The sequence below is a fragment of the Silurus meridionalis genome, chromosome 11 (assembly GCF_014805685.1).
Source record: "Silurus meridionalis isolate SWU-2019-XX chromosome 11, ASM1480568v1, whole genome shotgun sequence".
NCBI classification, from domain to species: Eukaryota; Metazoa; Chordata; class Actinopteri; order Siluriformes; family Siluridae; genus Silurus; species Silurus meridionalis.
Window position 1 is genome coordinate 1449735 of NC_060894.1, and position 23392 is coordinate 1473126.

The following is a 23392-nucleotide window of genomic DNA, read 5'->3' on the forward strand; positions in this document are numbered from 1 at the left end:
AAAAATGCATAAAAAACAATGGGGCAAAAAAAGAATTAACCTCTAAATGTTAAAAAAGGAAAAACAAAAATACAATGGAGCAAAAAATGGGAAAATATAATGAGTAAAAAAAAGACAAAAAATATAATGGGGCACAATAGTGTGGCCAGCTTCAGAGTGGCAAAAAAAATTCAATGGGGCAAAAAAACAAACAAAAAAAAAAAAGATAAAATACAAAAATATTAAAAGGAAATTGCATCATTGTCAAGCTGCGTTAATTTAAAAAACAAAACAACAAAATTAATAAAAAAAAACTGAGGAAAAAAAAATTAAGGAGGAATACCAAACTGTTAAATTTTTTATGATTAATTTATTTAATTAATTTATTTGAATTCGTTACCTGTTTAATTTAAATGCTTAATTAATTATAAAATTATTTGTATTCTTTTTCTTTTTATCGTTAAATAAATTTTTTATATCAAAGTCAAAATCATTATAATGCATTATGAGGAAAACAGATGAATTTTGCCGTCTGCTGTTCGCTCTTGTCCTCACAGCCGTCTGCAGTCGCACTGTGTTTATTGTACAGATTAGGATGAAATGATGTGGTTTCTGTCGCTCGCTGGTGTGAACGCAGGCTGAAACATTACACGGAGTAAAGAAGTTGAAAAACCAACAAGAAAATTCCTACAAGTTGACATCCGAATGTCATGCACACGCCTTTGTCTTATAAGTATGTACACACACACACACACACACACACACGCACACACGCACACACACACACATTGATTTGCAGTCATTGTGAAAGTGTTCCAGACCCTCCATGTTCATGCTGAGGTTGTAAAGTAGATCGCGCCCAACTGAATAGAAATCCCACACGAAGGTCATCACAAGGTCATCACCATTCGCATACGTAAGATTGTTAAATAGCGCGGGGGGAAAAAATTGCGAGTAAAATCCATTTCTTTCTGATGATGACGTAGATGAAAAAGATTACAGAGGAAAATCCAGGAGATGATCTCCATGTTCCTCGATCCTGATTGGCTCGTTTGCTCTAATACGTTTATTCCTGACTGATAAAAATTGACGAGAACGAAATGCACAAAAAGGCACCACTGAAGCCTTCCACGTCCACGTCCACGTCCACGTCCTCCTCCCCATCCATGACCTCCTGCTCATCCTCCTCCTCCACTTCGTCTATGTCCTCGTTGTCCTTCATGGGTCTCACAAAGCTGTAGTTGAGAAGCTCCTTTAAAAAAATGGCAGGCGATTAAAAGATTTTTTGAATGCAAAAATCAGTCTCGAGCATTATAATACAAAATGCCTTCACAGCGAGGGATTCTGGGAAACGACGACTTGTTTGCTCGCTCGCTCACTCGCTCCTCTGGTACACTCCTACAATCCGAACAAAAGGAAATGGCTGAAGTGTGACGCGATGTGATGCGATGCGATGGAAATTCTTTTCAGGAACCCTGTTTCAGTAGATAAAATGAAGATACAAGTCCGGCTAGTGAACTTTAGGAACGTCTCCGATCCAGGCTCGAGGCAGCGGCCTGGGACACACGTATTCATTCTGGAAAAAAAAAAACACGAAAAAAAGACGATTAGCACAAAGTTCCAGGTGTTTCCTCACGTCATCACCAGAAACATTCATTACGTTCAGGTTAATCAGAGTGTCGGAGCATGCAGGCTGGGTTTTTGATCAAACAGAAGGCCATGGTGCACGTGAGATGAACCCCCGAGAAGAAGCGCCATGCTCGCCTGAGATCGCTCAGAGGGATAATAATTAAAATGCAGGTGAACGAGTGAAGCGGTTCGATTCGGACAGACTGACCTTGCCACCGTGAGCACTTTATCTTAAATAGATTACCTAAAAACGTCCCTGAATACAAAGCGGAAATATGAGCCCCCCCAAAAAATAGATTGCGATCTCAATTACCTTCGAGTCCAGCTGCATTATTATACCCCATGTAATCTTTTAGAATAAAAAGAAAGAAAGATTCTAACATTGCCATAAATGTAAAAAAAAAAGAAAGATTCTGAAAGAGTCAGAATTAAATGGATTACCTGCAAACTGCCCTGAATATAAATCTGGAATATGACCCCAAAAAAAACAGCTTTTGTTCTCACTCACCCTCGAGTCCGGCGCTGAACCATCATTAAACATAACTCAGAGTCAGGATGTCTATAATCCTGAAATCTTTACCCTGATATTTTTCTAATTCTTTCTTTTTCTTTTTTCTTTGTATTTCATTTTGTGCCATTTTATGTATTACCTTTTTAAAAGAAAGAAAGATAAAAAAACTATTTTAATGTAGAAAGAAAGGAAGGAAAGGAAAGAGGAAATATAAAATTGCCATGAATGTAAAAAGAAGAAAGGAAAAAATAAATATTCTAACATTTCATGAATGTAGTCGTGATGTCTATAATCCTGAAATTTTTCATTTTTTCTTTCTTCTTTTCATTCCATTCTTCATATTATTTTATGTCTGACCGTTTAAAAGGAAGAAAGGAATATTATGAAAAATTCTTGAATGAATGAATGAAAGAAAGAAAGAGAGAAAGAAAGAAAGAAAGAAAGAAAGAAAGAAAGAAAGAAAGAAAGAAAGAAAGAAAGAAAGAAAGAAAGAAACTGAACTTGCAAAATGAAAGAGAAAAAAGAACTGGAATATGATTCCATAAAAACAGATTCATCTCACTCACTCTCGAGTCCAGCGTTTTCCACTTAGATTGTTTTCTGAAAATCTGGTATTGTTTTTTAATTCTTTATTTTTCATTCTATTTTGTGTTATTTTATATCTAACCTTTAAAAAAAAGAAAGATTATGAAATTGTGAAAAAATTGTAGGTAGAAAGAAGTAATTAACTGAAAGATTTGGTAATTGTCAAAAATGTAGAAAAAATTGAAGAGAAGTTTGTTTGTGACAAAGAAAATGAGAATGTTATTAATGGCTCATCACATCCTTCAAAACATTTCATAAAAGAATCAAAGCGGTAAAAATTTGATACAAAACTAAAAATTCGGAGGAATTACTTTTCATTGCTGCCTGATGACTTTATATACCATTTTTATTTATTCATGTTCATCAGATTTTTTTTTGCTAAACACCCCAACCAACGTCAAGTCCAAGACATCATGGTTTGAGGTGAATCCAGAACAATTTTAGATGAAGGTAAGACCAACTGAAAATCTGGATTCATTTCACTGATAATTTGTATGATTTCTAAAAGGAATTATTTCTGGTCAAACTTTTTACCTGCAAAAGGAAAAGACACAAAGTCTCAGTCGAGACCATATTCAGCTAATCTAATGGCAAACCCTAAAACAAGGTCAAGAACAAACGGATCCGATAGCCTTCAAACCCGCTGCTGAAACACTGTCCAGATGTGGATAAAAATCTGTCACTGTCCAAATGTGGATAAAAATCTCACAGTATTCAAAAACATACAGTCAAATTTTATGCTCAAATCAAGACATGAAAAAATAGATCACAGTCACATGCACTGATGGAAATGATTTTCTGTCTGATCACTAAAGTGGGGTTAAACTTGAGGGTTAAGGTTTGGGGTGGGATTAAGGTTAAAATTGGAAGTAGGGTTAGGTTAAAATTTGAATTGTAGTTAGGGTTATGTTTAGGGGTTGGAGGTAGGGTTGGATTTAGGATTAAGTTCAGGTGTAGGTTTAATTTTAAAATTAGGATTAGAGTTAAGTTTAGGGGCTAAGATATGGTTAGATTTATATTTTTAAACCTTAAGTTTAAGGTTAGGGGTAGGAGTAGTGGTGGGTTTAGGAGTAGGGTTAGGTGTTAGGGTTCGGGGTAGGATTAAAGGTAGGACTAATTTAGGGGTAGGGTAATAAGGGTTTGTTTAGTAGTAAGGTTAGATTTAGGATTAGGTTTAGGGGTAGAGCTAAGGCTGAAATTAGGGGTAAGTTTATGGATAGGGTTAGGTTTATTGGTCGGGGAAGGGTTAAGAAAAAGATTAAGGGTAGGTTTAAGGTTAGCTTTGGGATAGTGTTTATGGAAAGTTTTAGATTTAGAATTACATTTAGGATTTAGGTAGGTTTAAGATTAAGATTAAAGGGAGTAGGGTTAGGTTTGGATTTATGATTAGAGCTAGGGATAGGGTTAAGACTAGGATTGGGGTAAAGTCAGGGGTAGGGTTAGACTTAGGTTTAGGAGTAGGGGTAGATTTAGGATTAGGTTTAGGGGTAGATTTAGGATTAGGTTTAGAGTTAGATGTAGGGTTAGATGTAGGATTAGGTTTAGGGGTAGATTTAGGATTAGGTTTAGGGGTAGGGTTAGATTTAGGATTAAGTTTAGAGTTAGATTTAGGATTAGGTTCAGGGTTAGATTTAGGATTATGTTTAGAGGTAGGGTGAGATATAGGATTAGGTTTAGGGGTAGATTTAGGATTAGGTTTAGAGTTAGATGTAGGATTAGGTTTAGGGGTAGGGTTAGATTTAGGATTAGTTTTAGGGTTAGATTTAGAATTAGGTTTAGCGGTAGGGTTAGATTTAGGATTAAGTTTAGGGATAGAGTTAAAATAATGTGTGCTCCTTTGAACATTCATACATCCACAGTGTATCACCAAAGTCAACAGGTTGCATCCCCCAAAAAAAACACACTGAAGCTCATTTATATGATTTTTTTCCTAATCACTGTGTCCGATGATGGCAAATCAAACATGTGGAATGTTTTCAGTTCTTGTTTAAAGCATTAAAGATGTAAAGAAAACCAAAATCACTAAAATAATGTATCAATAAAATCATGGAAACGGTGCTCACACACCATAAACCTGAAAATATGAAGCTTTAGAGAGCTGGAGACTCAGATTTCACTAACAAACACCAGTAGAATAAAAGACCATCCAATTTTAGATTTCTTTCCAAGATATCTTAATTTTTTGTCCAGATTTGGTTGTTTTATAATAGAGAAACTATAATTGTCAGTTTCAGCATTGTGTGTTTAAACATTAGAGCTCTACCATGTGAAGTTCAAATGGCTCTCCTGCTTCTGTAAAAACCCAAACTGAAGGGAAATATTAAATCCCAGTGATCTGTGATGAACGGTATGAACATTATAATGAATGTTTCTGGTTCTGATCACAGAAAACGAAAGCTTAATCTTTAAAGGTATTTGGTGAAACAGGAGGATCTGCTGTGTTTTCTCTGAAGCACAATTCTTCTCTGCAGTTTTTGACCCGTGAGGAGAAAAAAAAATCATCCTTATTTTAATAATCTCAGAGCTCAAAAGGCTCAAAAAGAAAGTGTGGTGAAATCCGGGCTTAATTACTCCGGAGCTCGACTAAAATCTCCCATAGGGAAAAAGACAATCAGCATTTCTCTACACTCGGAAAATGTACAACGAGTTGGAAAAGGAAGCTGGGAAACATTTCCTCTAGCAGCTGTTTCCATAATAATCTTAAAAATATCATATTTACGTTTCCATATTATATAGATATTGTTTTTATATTTCCTGTAGAATATGACATATTTGTAGAACATGTGTTTGTTGTAGCCAGTGATAACATTTATAGTTAACTAGTCATCAGAATTCTTCCTAGAGTAGGTGGGATTAGCTTGATTAGTGGTTGGGTTGATCAGATGAAACAGGAGAAGGCAGAAATGGTCAGTGGGATTGGTCATAGTTCTATAAAGTGTTGATGAGATTGAACAGAATTCTTCCTGGTATTGGTGGGACTGGTCAGAATTCTGTCAGGTGTAAGTAGGATGGATCAGATTTCTTTCAGGTGTTGTTGGGATTGGTTAGCATTTTTTCAGGTGTGGATGAGATTGGGCAGAATTTCTACAGGTGTTGATGGATTGGATCCTAATTCCTTTAGGTGTTGATGGAATTTTTTAGATTAATACTAGTTTCAGGCTGAATTATAGGTGAAGCAGATAAAATATTAGTTAGAATGCATCAACAAATGACTCTCATTTCCAGCTTCGGTGCTTTTTTAGGCTTCAGTCTTAACATAAAAACTAATCATTTATTGCAATAATATGCAGAATGTAACATTATATAAGAATGATTTAATACATAAAATGTATTTGATTTGTGATCTGAATTGGCGACAGAGCCTGATGTCTAGAGAAGGTCTGATGTTTTAACCCAGAGCTCCTGCACACAATGAAAAGTAACACAGTTTAACTCGAGTTTCTCTGAATTTATAATTTATATACTAAACATTATCCATGGTTGGGCAAAAACACATCAAAATGTATTTTATAATAAAATACCAAAAACCTTAACTTTAAGTGTAGTAAAATAAACTACAATATTCAGCAGTCACATGTATCATGTATCACTATGTATCAAAATAAACTACTGCATTTTTGTATTTAAAAAATACCAAAATTTCTTTGCAATCCTTCCATCAGTTTTCCTATTTAATCTGTTCTTTACCATTTCACCTACTTAGTTGATTCAGCAAAAAATGTTTGATAGCAACAGCTTTTCCCAGGCCAATCACGCAATAAATCTGATATACGCAACCAGTTAACAGATCAAATATTCACACACACGGTCCTGTGGTTAGTTTTAAAGTAACCAACAGTTTATTGTTGAACAGTTTGTGAATAAATCATATTTTTATCCTGATGTAGTTACTTGGTGTTTGGTAACAAAAGGCTGCTTTACATCAGTAACATCGACTCGATGACAAACAAGTCCATCAATGCCCATCGCTGCCATTAACTCCAAACTGAATACTGTTTACATAATTATAATATTCAGAACATGTACAAAGCTTATGAACATATTTATCTTTAAATACAGTATGAATAAACACCAGAATTTGTGTTTGGATTGTAAAAAAAGGCCACAGATGCTACGAGCGTCGGTTTGTTGGTAAACAGGAAACGACTGTGAGGCTCAGATCGCTGACGCTGACACACAAGGTTTATAAAAATGAACACTCATGAACACTCATCACCCTCAGCCCTTCAGATAAGCGACGGGTTTTAACTGCACTCCGATTTTATAGCCAGGTGTTTGCATGTGATAGAAAAAAAAAATAGTAAAAAAAGTGACAGCCTTGAGTTCACACTGAGCCGGGAATACGAGGTGTGAATTGGGACTGAGATCTCATGGGGTTCAGCAGAAAATATGCATTAATCTTAATTCTGATTGGCAAAGAAGCCACATGCTTAAACATGGGAGCGGAGATTTAAAATTCCTGCTTTATCCTGAGTAGTGACACTGCGGTAAAGATTAATCAGATCCTAATTTGAGTAACAAGTCAAGTCAAGTTTATTTCTGAAGCGCTTTTCAAAACACACATCGTCTCAAAGCAGCTTTACAGAATTTAAGAGTGAAGGTGAATGGTGTGTGTTTATCCCTGATGAGCACCATGGAGACTGTGGCAAGGAAAAACTCCCTTAGATGTTATGAGGAGGAAACCTTGAGAGGAACCAGACTCAAAAGGGAACCTCATCCTCATTTGGGTGAAAAGGTTTGTTACAGAAATAACTACATTTATTACAAAATATTGCAGATGTGTCCAAATGAACTGAAGGTGTAATTGGACTGAATTTCTTCAGGAGTGGGCAGAGTTCATTCAGGACTGTGTGCATGGGTTTGCGATAAGGGGCAGGAGTTTGATCAGAATTCCGTCAGGTGTTACTGAGATTTTTTCACAATTGCTTTGTTGGTGGGAAGAATTTCTCAAATTCCTCCAGGAGTGAGTGGGATTTAATAGAATCTCTTTAAAAGAGGGCAGGAATGGTCAGAATTCCCTCTGGTGTGAGTGGGGTTTAGATCTAAATTTGAGGAGTGATGGCAAATGTTAGAAGTTCTTTGGGTGTAAGAACTGTTTTGAACAGGGGTGGGGTTCATCTGATCTTTTTTGTGAGTAGTTGTGATTGATCAGAATTCCTTCAGTTGTTTCTGGGATTGTTCATATCTGCTTTGTGAGAAGCTGGGATTGATCAGACCTGCTTGTTAAGTGTGAGGGACTGGTAAGTATTCTTTCAGGTGTTGGAGGCACTGGTTGTGTCTCCTTTATGAGTGGGTGGGATTGGTGATACTTGTTTTGTAAGTGGATGGGACTGGTTAGACCTCCTTAATATGCAGGTGGGATTGATCAGATCTGCTTTGTGAGAATCTGGGATTGATCATGCTTGCTTCATGAGTGGGTGGGATTGGTCAGACCGGCTTTGTGTGCGAGGGGTCTCGTCAGTATTCCTTCAGGTGTTGGAGGGACTGGTCAGATCTGCTTTGTGAGTGGATGAATTTGGTCAGATCTGTTAGGTGAGTAGGTGAGATTGGTCATACTTGCTTAATGAGTGGGTGAGATGTGGGACTGGTCAGAATTCCTTCAGGTGTTGGAGGAGCTGGTCAGATCAGAAGAGTCAGAAGAGTGGATGGAAGGGTGAGAACTTGGTCAGAAGTTCACTAGGAGTATGCAGTTTGCAAACTTCACAAATCTTTTTATTTTTTATTTCTCAGCACGCACAGGTCACGCTGCTATCTCTGATATTGCTTGTTTTCATGTCCTGGTCTTGTCTTCACTGTTGTTTTGTTAGTTATCTGTTTTTACTGTTATCAGCGTTTTCATATTTTCCCTCCTGCATCTTTGCGTTCATGTTTCTGATTAGTTTGCTTTTTTTTCAAGCTGCATATCTGAGCTTTGACCCTTTGCTTTGGATTGAGCTGATGATTGTTGTTTAACCCTGAATCCACACAACACTGCGTTTACACACTCGGGTCCTGCCTCACACTGGTCTGTGATCGCAGTTAATCCGCTCTGTGAAAATAAGATGGAAATTGCCTCGGTTTGGATTGATGAGATCGCCGAACCCGATGCCTCGTACCCAGTAAACTTTGAGCAAATTAGCGGCGATGACAATGAGGACAGGAGAACTCGGTGTGTACGTGAACAGACGAGACCCCTGGCGGTTTGTAATTATCACAGGACCCAAAGAAGACAGGGACAGTTTACAGGCTAATAGCATGCGAAATAATAATAATAAAACCTGGAATAATAAAAATACAAAATAAAAATACGCCACGAACGTGGCCCTCATGCGAAAGCGCCTACAGGCAGTAATTAGATCATAACTGTGAGGTTTAATTGCCTGGCGGTAAACACGGAGCAATTAGTTTGCACTGTGTCAGGCGTGTACAAAGCAGGAGCGAGACATGTGACAGGCTAAAGTCGTCCCCTCAGCGTGTCTCCTGTCCGGGGCGCCAATTATCTCATTGTGTCTCGCGAGTGACATGCGCCCGGCTGCCGAGAGGCCTCTCCACCCCCGTCTCAGAGCAGGTGGACGGAGTGGTGTTAGGAAACAACCCTAAGCGTTTAATAAGATTTTATGACAACGCTTCGATTTTAAACAGTGCATGTTGCATGAAGAAGAGCCGTCACTGACAAGACGGGAGAGTGACCTTGGAGCTATGTTTTGACAGAAGGAGAGAGAGAGAAAGAAAGAGACAGAGAGAGTGAGAGAGAGACAGATGACAAATAAATTCAGGCAGGAAGATGGAGGAACAGAGCGTGGGTGAGAATGTGATAGAGCGAAAGCTTTGTGTTACCCGGACTGCTCTCTGACTCACTCTGTATAACAAACGACACTAAGTCTCTCTGTGTTTATCTGTCTCTCTCTCTCTCTCTCTCTCTCTCTCTCTCTCTCTCTCTCTCTCTCTCTCTCTCTCTTTTCATCTCTCTATCTTCTGCTGTCTTTTTTCTTCTCTATCTCCATCTCTCAATTCAATTCAATGAGCTTTATTGGCATGACTGCTACAACAGGTCCAGTATCTCTCTATCTTTCTCTTTCTATTCATGTTATCTGTTTTTGCTTCACCTCTCTCTCTCTCTCTCTCTCTCTCTCTCTCTCTCCCCATCTCTTTCTCTTAAATTAATTCAATTAACTTTATTGGCATATCTATCTATCTATCTATCTATCTATCTATCTATCTATCTATCTATCTATCTATCTATCTATCCATCCATCCATCCATCCATCCATCCATCCATCCATCCATCCATCCACATGGACAATTTTAGTAAGACTATTTATTTTATATTCTAATTTTCAATCAAATGACCATCAGTTTTCAGAATTATTGGCACCCAGTAGTAAAAGCAGCAAAAATAAACACATACTGTATTAATACCAAAAAACGATGCAGTCACAAGGAATTATTTACATGAAAAAAACGTTAATAGAACACACGTTTCCCGGTTATTGACACGTTTATTGGAAAACCCAAAAAAATCACTCCAAAAAAAATGAATTGTTTTTTACAGTCTGACAAACCGTCAGAGTCTCGCTGTGAAATCTGTAAATACCATGCGATAAAAAGATAAATAAAAAGATAAATAAAAAGAGCTCCCCGGCACTAAACCGATCCGACATTGTGGTATAGTTTGGAGAACAGGAGCTGAGGAGAAGCCTCAGAAGCAGAAGAAGCTTTGTGATGTCTCTCGTGACTAAATGAGAAAGTGAGAACGGTGTAGTTTCTTTCAGCAATCTGGCTGCAGCCTGTGTGTGTGTGTGTGTGTGTGTGTGTGTGTGAGTGCAACATGCCTTCGAGTGCCTGCAGGCGAAGAAATACAGGCTTCATATCCGTCCTCTCTTAAGCTCCAGCCTTCAATAATTCAAACATTTGCAGAGGGAATGAGAGCTGAGGTAAGGACTTGGTATTCCTGAGAGTTTGGGGGTTAGACGCATTGCCAGAACATCTCTAAAGGCTTTCAACCTGCTGGGAAAAAACTTGCTATCGCTATTAATTATACACTAAATCAAGGTTTTAAATGTGGAGCGAAACTGCAAATCACAGGTTTATATTAATGTGTTCGCTCTAATAATTGATCGTTTCTATAGTAACAGCAGGTTCAGGGGGACGTATAGAGCTGGTGCTTGGAGTAAGTGGATGTGAAGCGGTGTGAGGGAAATCTAAAACTTGTTTTTTTTTAGACTGAAACAACAGTAAGAGAAACTCTGCTTCGTCACACTGATTCATTTTCAATTTGATGCCTCCTTCATTATACTCTCGTTTATATCTTTCTTGCATCAAAAAAAAAAAAGGTTGACAAGATGACGGTTATGGCCTTCAGGAGGTTCGATCCGAAACCCTCCGAGATGTACCACGAGCCCTGACGATGACACACACGCTCAACACAATAAACCACCAACATTATTCCCCCTCATTCCCTTGTTTTTTTTTTCCCATACAGAGGTGCAGAGATTAGCGTATCTGTGTCAGACATTGGGACAATGAGCCGAGAGCCTCAGGAGATCGTTATCTCTCCAGCTGAGAGGAACACGCTCTTTTGTGTTTTCGCTGTCAATCAAAACGCCCGCTTGCAGATATTTATGTCTGTAATTGATAAGGCGAGTTAGCCAGGGTTTGAATTTGCCTGAAATTTCACCAAATGTGATGAAATGTTCTCTTCCAAACCCACTCGTTTTAATGCTTCAGATCCAACTCAGACCATGGCCTTCCCCTGACAACTGACATATGAATGTGGACTAATAACAGAATATCTTCTGGCAATTTTTGCTGGAGTCGCTAAAGTTTATTTTGTTCATTTTAAACATCGCATTCCAAATTTAGTCTGCATTTGCTGTTTTTGTGTTTAAATGATCGTTAGTTGGCATAAACTGCGAACAAAATCTTGTCTCGGTGCTCAGTGCTCGCTGAATGGAGGTGCTCTTATTGACACCATAGTTTTCAAATATTTAGTTTGTTCTCTATTAAAGATTCTGTTTAAAATCTGTAAAAATTTAAAAATGATTTTACTTGTATCATAGGAAAATGTACAATATACGGTTTGTGGACACCTGAGCATAAGATTGTGATTTTTGAACATCACACTAGAATTTAGAGTCTGCTTGTGGACATTTATGGAAATTTATTTAAGTCATAAGGCGATGTAGGTGAGGAGAGTCAGTGTTCACATTCTTTCCCAAAGTGTTCAAGGCTCAGGTTGAGGGTCAGTGCTCTATAGCAGGAGATCTTCTACTCAACCCATAAAGCTTCATGGAGCTAACTTTGCGCACAGGAGCAGTGTCATGGTGGAACAGGTTTGGGTCTCCTTGGTTCAAGTAAAGAGAAAATTCTATGCTTCTGCATCCAAAGATGTCATGTACAGTTGCATGCCTTCAACGTTGTGCCAAAGGTTTGAGGAAGAACCGCACATGGCTGGAGAAGTCAACTGTCCAATCATTTTATCTATACAGAGTATCATCAACAGAAAAAGAAAAAGAGATCAATAGAACTTCCCTAAGTGTTTTATTCCTCTTTAACAAAACAATTTGACAACACTCAAAGTATTCACTTTTCCCATGTAAAGTAACTGAGAGATGACACTGTGTTACCTCTCGTCTGTCCTGAATTTGTAGAAGTTACAGCTTTATTTCTGACTGCTGCAAAGTGACTCTTATGTAATGCGAGTGCACATGATTCAGGTGCTGGATAAGAACATTTAATGAAATATAAAGAACAGGCAAACATACTGAAACTCTGAGCAGAAACGAAAGGTGGAACAGGCAAAGGACGGGCGATCAGCAAATGTAAGGGACTAGAGCGAATTAAGAACGAGATCAAGAGATACAAAACCAGATTAAAACCAAACGTGAAACATGGGACAAGGAGGAAAAACAATCTGGATACACAGTAGTATTCAGGGTGTTTACTCTGCAAACATAAAACACAAACACAGGGTATACCGTATATACAGTACAGTACAGACATGAACCAACCCAGACACTGAAATCAGCTATCAACGGGAAGATACCTAGAGACCTGAAACAATGAATAAACCAGAGTGGAGACATTATCAAAGACAGGATTAAGTTTATGTATTAGTGTTGTGTGTTTGCATGGAGCTAACAATGCAATGGGGAAATTTCTGACATAGATACGACATGGTGTCCCACAGGGTTCTAATTAAGGCCCATTGTCATTATTGTATTGGTATCTATCTATCTATCTATCTATCTATCTATCTATCTATCTATCTGTCTGTCTGTCTGTCTGTCTGTCTGTCTGTCTGTCTGTCTGTCTGTCTGTCTGTCTGTCTACAGTGTAATCTACAGTGTATTTTTTTTTGCATTTTGAGCGAACTCTATGGATCATTCCTGAATCACGGCCCCCGGTTCACAGGCACGTGATGTTAGAGGTTGGGTTTGAAATCGTTAATTGTCAGTCCTTTTATCTGAAAATGAACGATAAAGCTCTGAGAAAGCACTGAGGTTTGTGTTAAACATAAACGTGTCACTTTTCAGGTCTCAGGTTTTTTTTCCCCCTCCTGCTTCGTTTTTTACTTTCTCTGGTCTCTATCACAGCAGAAGATTAGAATCAAAATCTCTCTTTTTAAAATCTGTTATCTCTCTTTGTTTTTCCCTCAGGGACTACATCGGCCATTTTTCCCAACGTCATTTGAAAAGGAAGTGGCAGCTGCAGCTATTAATACACGACTCAATCAGACTGCTTGTGCAGGAGACACTGGAGGGGAAATCAAACTGCAAGGACAGGGTTATTAAACCCCTCTGGCTGCTCCTGTGTGTGTGTGTGTGTGTGTGTGTGTGTGTGTGTGTGTGTGTGTGTGTGTGTGCACTTAGCAGTCCATTTAGGGGCAGAATTTGCTGCAGCACTCGTGATATCGTTCGCACCGCTGAGCCGAGGCGCTCATGCTTGATTACGGCGAAGAGGAAAAATATCTTCACATTGCACCTCTATTCCTTTCTCTTTAAATAAAAAAAAAGAAAGAAACATCCATCTTAGAGACGAGGTGCACGAAACGACATTTTTCACCGATTTGTACTTCCCGATTTATTGTTTCACCCTGATGAGCTGTGCGTTAAAAATCGACTTGCTGAGAGTACGTTATCTCGATTAAAACAGCCGCAGAACATGAAATAAAAGCTGAATATTCATCAGTACGCCTCGTGCGAAATGCTGAGAGTTTAAGATGCGAGCGATACATTAATCTGAACACGGGGAAAATGTGTGTGTCTGGGAAATAGAGGGGAAAAAACTTTCTGCGTGTCCTAAATCACCAAGACTCGGAAAAGCTTAGGAAGGATCTCAGCGCTTCATTGAGAACACAACTCTACGTGTTTGACTGGCAGATGGATCAAGTAAATAGAAATGTTTTCTGACTTGAACAGGTAAAATGTGTTTTGGATGGGACTGATTAATAAACACTGTGACTTAATGCACACCGGCGGCTGGAAGTGATGTTCACTGAGAGGTAAAAATCTAAAGTCACATTAAAAAAGTCACAACGAATAAACAGACTCAAGGACAGTAGCTGCATTCGTGATTTCTCTCTCTCTCTCTCTCTCTCTCTCTCTCTCTCTCTCTCTCTATTTAAAAGCTCTACTGGCCTCATGCTGAGTTTTGCTCTGTACACCAAAATACAGCTGATTCCTTAAAAAATCCTTTCAGCACTGCGAATGCTTTGAATCCAGCATTTCTTATTGATTTTTCAAAACAGTTCACACCATATCAAACACTTTGTTCAGCTTATGGTGGTGGGTTTATTATTAATCCACTCCTACCATCATAATTATCCACCTATACTCCACCTACCACCATAATTATTGACCCGAAACCCCACCTACCTCTATAATTATCCCCCATACCCCACCTACCACCATAATTATCCACCGAAACCCCACCTACCACCATAATTATTCCCCATACACCACCTACCACCATAATTTTCCACCCGAAACCCCACCTACCACCATAATTATCCCCATACACCACCTACCACCATAATTATCCACTCTTACCCCACCTACCACCATAATTATCCCCATACACCACCTACCACCATAATTATCCACTCTTACCCCACCTACCACCATAATTATCCCCGACACCACCTACCACCATAATTATCCACTCTTACCCAACCTACCACCATAATTATCCACTCTTGCCCCACCTACCACCATAATTATCCCCAGACACCACCTACCATCATAATTATCCACTCTTACCCCACCTACCAGCATAATTATCCCCATACACCACCTACCACCATAATTATCCACTCTTACCCCACCTACCACCATAATTATCCCCATACACCACCTACCACCATAATTATCCACTCTACCCCACCTACCACCATAATTATCCCCAACACCACCTACCACCATAATTATCCACTCTACCCAACCTACCACCATAATTATCCACTCTTGCCCCACCTACCACCATAATTATCCCCAGACACCACCTACCATCATAATTATCCACTCTTACCCCACCTACCACCATAATTATCCCCCATACACCACCTACCACCATAATTATCCACTCTTACCCCACCTACCACCATAATTATCCCCATACACCACCTACCACCATAATTATCCACTTACCCCACCTACCACCATAATTATCCCCATACACCACCTACCACCATAATTATCCACTCTTACCCCACCTACCACCATAATTATCCCCGTGACACCACCTACCACCATAATTATCCACTCTTACCCAACCTACCACCATAATTATCCACTCTTGCCCCACCTACCACCATAATTATCCCCCGTACACCACCTACCATCATAATTATCCACTCTTACCCCACCTACCAGCATAATTATCCCCATACACCACCTACCACCATAATTATCCACTCTTACCCCACCTACCACCATAATTATCCCCATACACCACCTACCACCAAAATTATCCACTCTTACCCCACCTACCACCATAATTATCCCCCGAACACCACCTACCACCATAATTATCCACTCTTACCCAACCTACCACCATAATTATCCACTCTTGCCCCACCTACCACCATAATTATCCCCACACCACCTACCATCATAATTATCCACTCTTACCCCACCTACCACCATAATTATCCCCACACCACCTACCACCATAATTATCCACTCTACCCCACCTACCACCATAATTATCCCCATACACCACCTACCACCATAATTATCCACTCTTACCCCACCTACCACCATAATTATCCCCGTGCACCACCTACCACCATAATTATCCACTCTTACCCAACCTACCACCATAATTATCCACTCTTGCCCCACCTACCACCATAATTATCCCCGTGCACCACCTACCATCATAATTATCCACTCTTACCCCACCTACCACCATAATTATCCCCATACCCCACCTACCACCATAATTATCGACCTGAAACCCCATCTACCACCAAAATTATCCACTGTAAACCCACCTACCATGATTGTCCCCCATACCCCACCTACCACCATAATTATTCACCCATACCCCACCTACCACCATAATTATTCACCTATACCCCACCTACCACCATAATTATTCACCCATACCCCACCTACCACCATAATTATTCACCTATACCCCACCTACCACCATAATTATTCACCTATACCCCACCTAACACCATAATTATTTACCTATACCCCACCTACCACCATAATTATCCATCCGTACTCCATGCTCTCTGTATACTGGGTTTTGCTCCGTACACCAAAATACAACTCATTCCATCAAATCAAAAACCAGCACTGTCAATGCTTTATATCTGGCATTTCAAAATAATCTTCTAAAACAGCAAAGCCCATCTCAAGCACCTTGTTCAGGATTAATATTAAATCCTGGGATTAATCACAGTTTAGCGGGTGCACTGTGTTTTTCTTCAATCACCTTTTAACTCTTCATTGAGGCTCGTCGATAAGAAATGTGTATAACCTGACACTATGTGGTGGAATCAGTGGTGGAAGAAGAACATAAACCATGTACTTGGTAGAGTAGAGATACGCTCTGGAAAATATTACTCCAGTGAAAGTAAAAGTGCTCCCTTTTACAAAAATATTTTTACTTCAAATGTACTTATGTAAAAAAAAGTACTATGATTTATAATGACTATAATGTTACTTTTATAATTTTTATCACACGATTCTTTACTCAATCACCTCAGTTTACGTGAAAAGACTCTGTGACTCTCAGCACACTGAACTATTAATAGGATCATATTAATGAGTCAAACACCAATTGATGTCTATTACAATTATCATGAGCACAGAACCTTCTTTTTACAAAATACAACTTCAGAAATGAGGTCACGTGTGTTGTGTCGAGTTCAAGTCTGGAGTTTCTTCATCATTTATTCCTCTCTATATGTTCTGCTTGATGTTGAACTGATGCTGAACTGTATGTTGGTGATCAGTTGTGCTCGATCCTGATTGGTGATTTGCTGTGTGTTTGACCAGTTACATTTTTATCCTCATTAATAAATAAAAAGAAACGACTGATTTTGCAAAATGTAGCTGAGTGAAAAGTAAAAAGATTCACATTGTAATGTAGTTAAAGCAAAACTTTCCCCAAATGGAAACACTTCAGTAAAGTACAGATACGTGAAAAAGCTACTTAAGCACAGTAACAAATTACATTTACTTCCTTACTGTCCACCGCTGGTGGTTATAATGTTGGTGTACGTAATTCATCCACCACTGATAGTCATCTCTTAAATCTTAGTGGTGCTTCTACATGAAAATTTGAAATAATCCACCTTCGCTTAACAAATAATCTTATTATTATTCATGCAACAGTAGAAGTCTCTGATACTGTATGACTTACAGATTTCATGTTGAAGACTTTGGGGAAAAAGTTTGCAGTCATGAAGTGACTGAAGATGAAAGATATGCTGATGTTGGAACACAGAAACCTGTCACATGGAGTGAATGCGTGGAAAAAGTTTCTTTCTGTACATTACGCTAACCGGTTTCCTTTCACTTCACTCCAAGAGATATTAATGTTTCATTCTGTGTAGCTTGAGTGACACTTGAAAGGGAGATCGCTGTTTGGAGAAAGTGACTATGAGGAAGTAAATACTCCCACGTTCTTAAAAATGTCAGAAGTGAAGCTTCAGGAGATTTCTGTCGGAGAACCCTTGCCAAGATTCAGTCAAATTCAGACAAATACAGCTGGATGTTTTTCTACAGTCATTTTTTTTTTTTTTTTAGAATCTCATTGCTGACATATGTTGAGCAATTCTGAAGATGTCAGCACAACCACTATTATTTACAGCTCACTTTGAGTTTTATGTGGGATGCTAGAGATAGATTTGTGGGATTGTATGCAAGATTTAATGGTCCTACCTTGTCTTTTAATTATTGCTTGTAATTTTGGGCGGGTGTGGGCTAACATGCAATGACAGGCTGTGGGAAGCACATAAAAGGTGCTAGGATGTACAAAAAGTATAGGTCAGACAGCAGGTTCTGATCAAGACTACAATTATATATATATATATATATATATATATATATATATATATATATATATATATATATATATATATATATATGAGCTGGCCTCAAAAAGTTTTAAGACTAATGGTGTAACTTCTGTTCTGACCACATGCGCTACCACGTCTGCGATTTCATCATGGACAGCAAGTTAGAACAAAGAGCGAATGTAAAATTCTGAGTGAAACTGGACAAATCTGCCAGAGAGAGGTTTGACATACACCCCTTCACATAAACACCATAACCATCAACCCTAATCCGACCTACCACCACCACCAACCATAACTGCCAACTCTAATCTCATCTACCACCACAAAAGCCTCCTACCACTATAACCACCAACCATAATCCCTCCCACCACCATAAACACTAAACCTAATCCCTCATACCACCACAAAACCCACCTACCACCATAACCACAGATCCTAATCCCACCTACCACCACAAAACCCCTCCTACCACAATAACCACCAACCATAATCCCTACTACCACCACAAAAACACCCACTAGCATAACCACCAACCCTAATCCCCACAACACCACAACCCCCCACCACCACAACAGCCACTCACCCTAATCGTAAATACCACCAAAACGAAACCACATTACTACCATAAGAACTCACTCACCCTTACAGCATTAAAAGCATAACTGCCTGCCCAAATTCCACCTACCACCTTAGTACCCCACCCAAAAAAGAATGTAAGAACCTCGTGATATCCAGATTTAGCGCAAATTTCTATTACGTGACTGGTAGTTTAGCCGTTTGTGCTCACTTCATTCAACAACTGGAAAATACCACCAAGCTGGAGCTATAAAAATAATAAATTGTAAAGTTGTGAGCCACAGTGAAGCCATACACCGTTGTGTTAACGTTTTATTAATGAGTGCGAAAAAAAAAAAAAACTTTTAAAGTAAATGTAAGTCGAAGTTTAAATCTACTTAATATTTGCTGTGAATTCAGACTCCGTGTAGCCTTTGGTTTAAAGTGCAGAACGGTTTTAATTTAATTTCCACAAGCCCGGCTTCTCACGAAATCCGTTTTTCATGCTGAGAAATGGCTGCTAGGCTAAACAAGGACAAACAGAAGCACTGCTGTGAACATCTACTTCACGTACATCACCTCAGGAGCTCTGCCGTCTGCACAGGTTTCTCTGATGGAGCTAATTGGCCACTTATGCGTGTCCTTTTTCATAAATAATAAGAAATGGTTCGTCGCCGCATAAGATAGGAAACCCACATGCTAGTTTTGTTGCTACTCAAATCAAAGTCAAGCTAAATGGCACGGCGGATCTTTCATCCTGAACATTTTGGAAGAAAGTGTGTAAAACGTAATTAATTCAGACATGGAGTATCACCAGAAACACGTTTGCCTCTTCATGCTACGCCCTCAGCTACCTGAGCATCAGCTGCTAAATCAAACAAACCAAAAACATGAGGAACTCAAACAGCATTCTGTTTTCTAGGAGAAATTGATGTTTTTTTTTCACCCTCTGCTGTGTTTGTGCTGCTTTAGTCGTTACAGCTAAGTAACTACAGATAGGCAATAATGAACTCTTTTTCCCAGCTATGTCATGTAGTTTTGCATAATTAGTCATAATTATTCATTGGTGCTGGAGCTGAGCAATATTCTTCGGGAAAAAAAAAACTCATGTGGCATGTAAACAGAAGATAATTAAAACGCCGAAAACCAGTGCTGAGAAGAAAAAGAAACTCTTGGAAGAAGAGTTTATCCACATAGGAGACTAAATGTGAGATGTTAATCCAGTGAATTACGAATAAATCGATGTAATTAGTGTATTTTTTTTTCATACTCATCAGTTGTGATGCATTAAAATGATCGAAAGATGGGATGAGCTGCGAAAGTCTCGTCTCGGTGCTCAGTGCTCGCTGAACGGAAGTGCTCTCGTTTACAAACATGCAGAAGTTTTCCAATATTCAGTTCGATCTCTATTAAAGATGTTTAATAGACGCAAAAAAGATTTTCATGTCACTTACGCTATATTTAGCATAAGTTTGATTGAGATGTGCTTCTTTTTAAACTTTGAGTTCCACATTTAGTCTCCATTTGCTGTTAACTCCACTCTTCCTAGAAAATGTTCCATAAGATTTTGTGGAGATTTCAACCACAAGGGCGTTTGTAAAGTCAGGTTCTGCTGGAGGTGAGAAGGTGAGGAGGTTCCTGGGGTGCAGTCAGCGTTCGCATTCACCCCAAAGGTGTTCAATAAGGTTGGAGCTCTATAGCAGTAGATCTTCGCTCCAACTCATTTAAAGCAGATCGTCATAAAGCTGGCTTTGTACACAGGGGCGACTTAGGCTACTGCATTCTATACAATTGTGTGCCTCCAAATTTGGTGGAACAGATCAGGGAAAAAAGATATGGCCGGAAAAATAAGGCGTCCCAAAACATTTGACCTACATTGTGACTGTAGCTAAAAATTAGGCAATGCAAAAGTATTATAGTAATTGCTTTGAAATTGTCCTGTCAATTTTATTTCTACTGTCCAATTTTGTTTTGTAAAAAAAAAAAAAAGTTAATAAAAAGCATTAAGAAAATAATTAAATTGCAATTTACGATGAGCAAATCTGTCCTTCTAAACGAACTCGAAAAAAAGCTGTTCATGAATTTAAGGGGGGAAAAAAAGATTCTGAATACAGAGTCATGCTTTCAGGAAGTGCATTAAATCCGCAAATAGAATTTTCTTTTCTATTTCTTTCTGAATTGAAAAACAAAAGTGCCCATTTTCTGCACTGTTTGTTCGCTGACATTTCAACACATCTCTATTATCATATTTAAAATATACTTAGTATGTTTATTATATACTTTTTAAAGGGCAGTGGTGGATTAATGATGAGGCTCTTGGTTGGTGACGTGTTCAAACCCCAACACTGTCATGCTGCCTGTAGCCATTTCTGCTCTGTATCATAACTAACCCTGCATTCTGACCCACAGCTGGTTTGTGTGTAGTTAAAATCAGTCTTTTGAATGAATGTGCTACTTATATAAACATAATATCATTAAGTTCCAAGTTCATACATTTCCTGACTAATGAATGTTTCGAGGCACAAGAGAAATTTGGAGACGATCTGGAGAAGAAAACCTTCAAATGAGAATAAGAATGAAAAACAGCCCGTTTGTTGGATCGTCTGTTGGATCGGACCACACGGACCAGCCTTCACTCCCCACGTGCATCAGTGAGCCTCGTTCCCCACGACCCTGTCGCCACTGTTCCTTCCTTGGAGCTCTTTTGATAGATTCTGACTGGGAACAGCCCACAAGAGCTGCAGTTTTTGAGGTGCTCTGACCCAGACGTCTAGACATTACAATTGGTCAAACTCAAACAAATCCTTATGCTCGCCCATTCTTCCTGCTTGAGGATATAATGTTCACTTGCTGCCTAATAACTCACATACAGGTGCCATGATGAAGAGATAATCAGTGTTGTTCACGTCACAGCTTAAAATGTTCTAATGTTATAAATGTTAATATGTACATACAGTTGCTCACATCCTGCACCAAATTTATTCAACATCAAGCCTTTATTAGTACTATACCACGGCTAGGTGTGTTTCCACTACAGTGCAACGTGATCCCTCCCTGCTCTCTCAATGTGTGTGTGACCAGCCTCCACAGGGACTCCTGCCACCGGCAAAGTTGAAATGAAAAACCCAGACCCAGGTCCGGCTACACGCCGCTTTCATCATCCTAACCATAACAGACGCTTGTTCGTCTATTATTAAAAACTCCTTTAGCGCCGAAAAAATAAAGCAACAAGGTGTAATTTCATGAAATTTATCATATATATATATATATATATATATATATATATATATATATATATATATATATATATATATATATAAGGCTGCTCGTCACAGATTTCCTCAGGTAATGGGATTTCTCTCCTTGCAGCTTTTATTTAATTTACAGAAGGTATTACAGGCTCTGCCTCATCAGCCATCCGGTCCTGGCGTTTTTATTTAAATATGTATGTCCATATGGTTGAAGTAATTATATCTGAAGCGATATATTGCCTGTAAGCACATGGTCGATCTCGCTGGATTAGATACATAAGGTGACAAAGCTATCCAAAGGCATTAGTCATGCAGCATGGAGGACTATAATTTGGCGGCATAGCTAGGAATTAATATGTATTTATATTAGATATTATTTTTTTCATAAACTTGGGTTAGAAAATGGAACATGCAGTAGAAATCTGCTTCTGTTTTATTTATTTTTTTTCCAAATCATAAAACAGATGAAAGCATCAATTATTCATCCATTAGGCCATTAATGCGACCCGGTCATCCTCATTACCCAACCCTGACATCTACTGCATTTATCTGCTTTTATTTCACTGTTTTTGTTTCTCCTGGCGTTCATGTGCTTTATTACACACATTTCATGCCTAAAAATGCGCAAGCTGTTCTCCGGCGCAAATAAAAACAGGTCTCAAATCTCCACGCTGAAAGAAATCAGAGTTCGAATGAGTTTTCAGAGATCAAAATGCAAGTCTACATGTGCATTACATTTTTCATTATTATTATTATTATTATTATTAGTGATGTAGTAATTACTGAGATAGCTGGCGTAAACAGACTTGCTTTCTGGCAGCAGGACGATGAGCCATGTTGTGAGATTTTGTGTAGTTTTATGGTTAGTCATGGTTTATGATTAGTTGTGAAAAAAAAAAAATTTGATTATAGTGATTTTTACTTTTAGCTCAGAGTACCGTCTCTTCTCATCGCCTCTCTCTCGATCACTTATCATGTTTATTCACACTCCTGCTTTTGAGCCTTTGTAAGTTTATATGGTACATTAATATCTTGAACATCACCTTGATTCACTTTAAGCAGTACTTGAACTGGTGGAGGGGTGTGGCTTAATATTATAATTGAGCAGAATTCATATTTGATTGACAGCTCTCCTGCTGTGACCCAGCCTCAGCCTCAAGTCCAGTGTGGTGTTGAGATGACTTATCCCAACAATCAGAATGATCTCCATCAACATCATTCAACACACATACACAATACGGACGCACTACTATTACATTTTCCTTTACTTAAACTAGGAGACCCAAACCTTTTCCATTGTCCCTGGGCACAAAGCATAGCTCCATGAAGATCTGTTTTCAATTAGTTAGACTGGAAGATCTCCTG

At 38.7% G+C, this 23392-nt stretch overlaps 1 protein-coding gene across 2 annotated transcripts in view; it reads right to left on the reverse strand.

Moving 5' to 3' along the window:
• Window positions 1-362: 362 nt before the first annotated feature.
• Window positions 363-23392, reverse strand: part of lrrtm4l1 (leucine rich repeat transmembrane neuronal 4 like 1) — a 45116-nt gene continuing 22086 nt past the window's right edge. For both annotated transcript variants that reach the window (XR_006927280.1, XM_046860396.1), the window contains exon 3: window positions 363-1555. Coding sequence is in view for 1 of the 2 variants with exons in the window: in XM_046860396.1 (XP_046716352.1) it covers window positions 1490-1555 (66 nt within the window). In the remaining variant the exon portion in view is untranslated. The remainder of the gene's footprint in view (window positions 1556-23392) is intronic.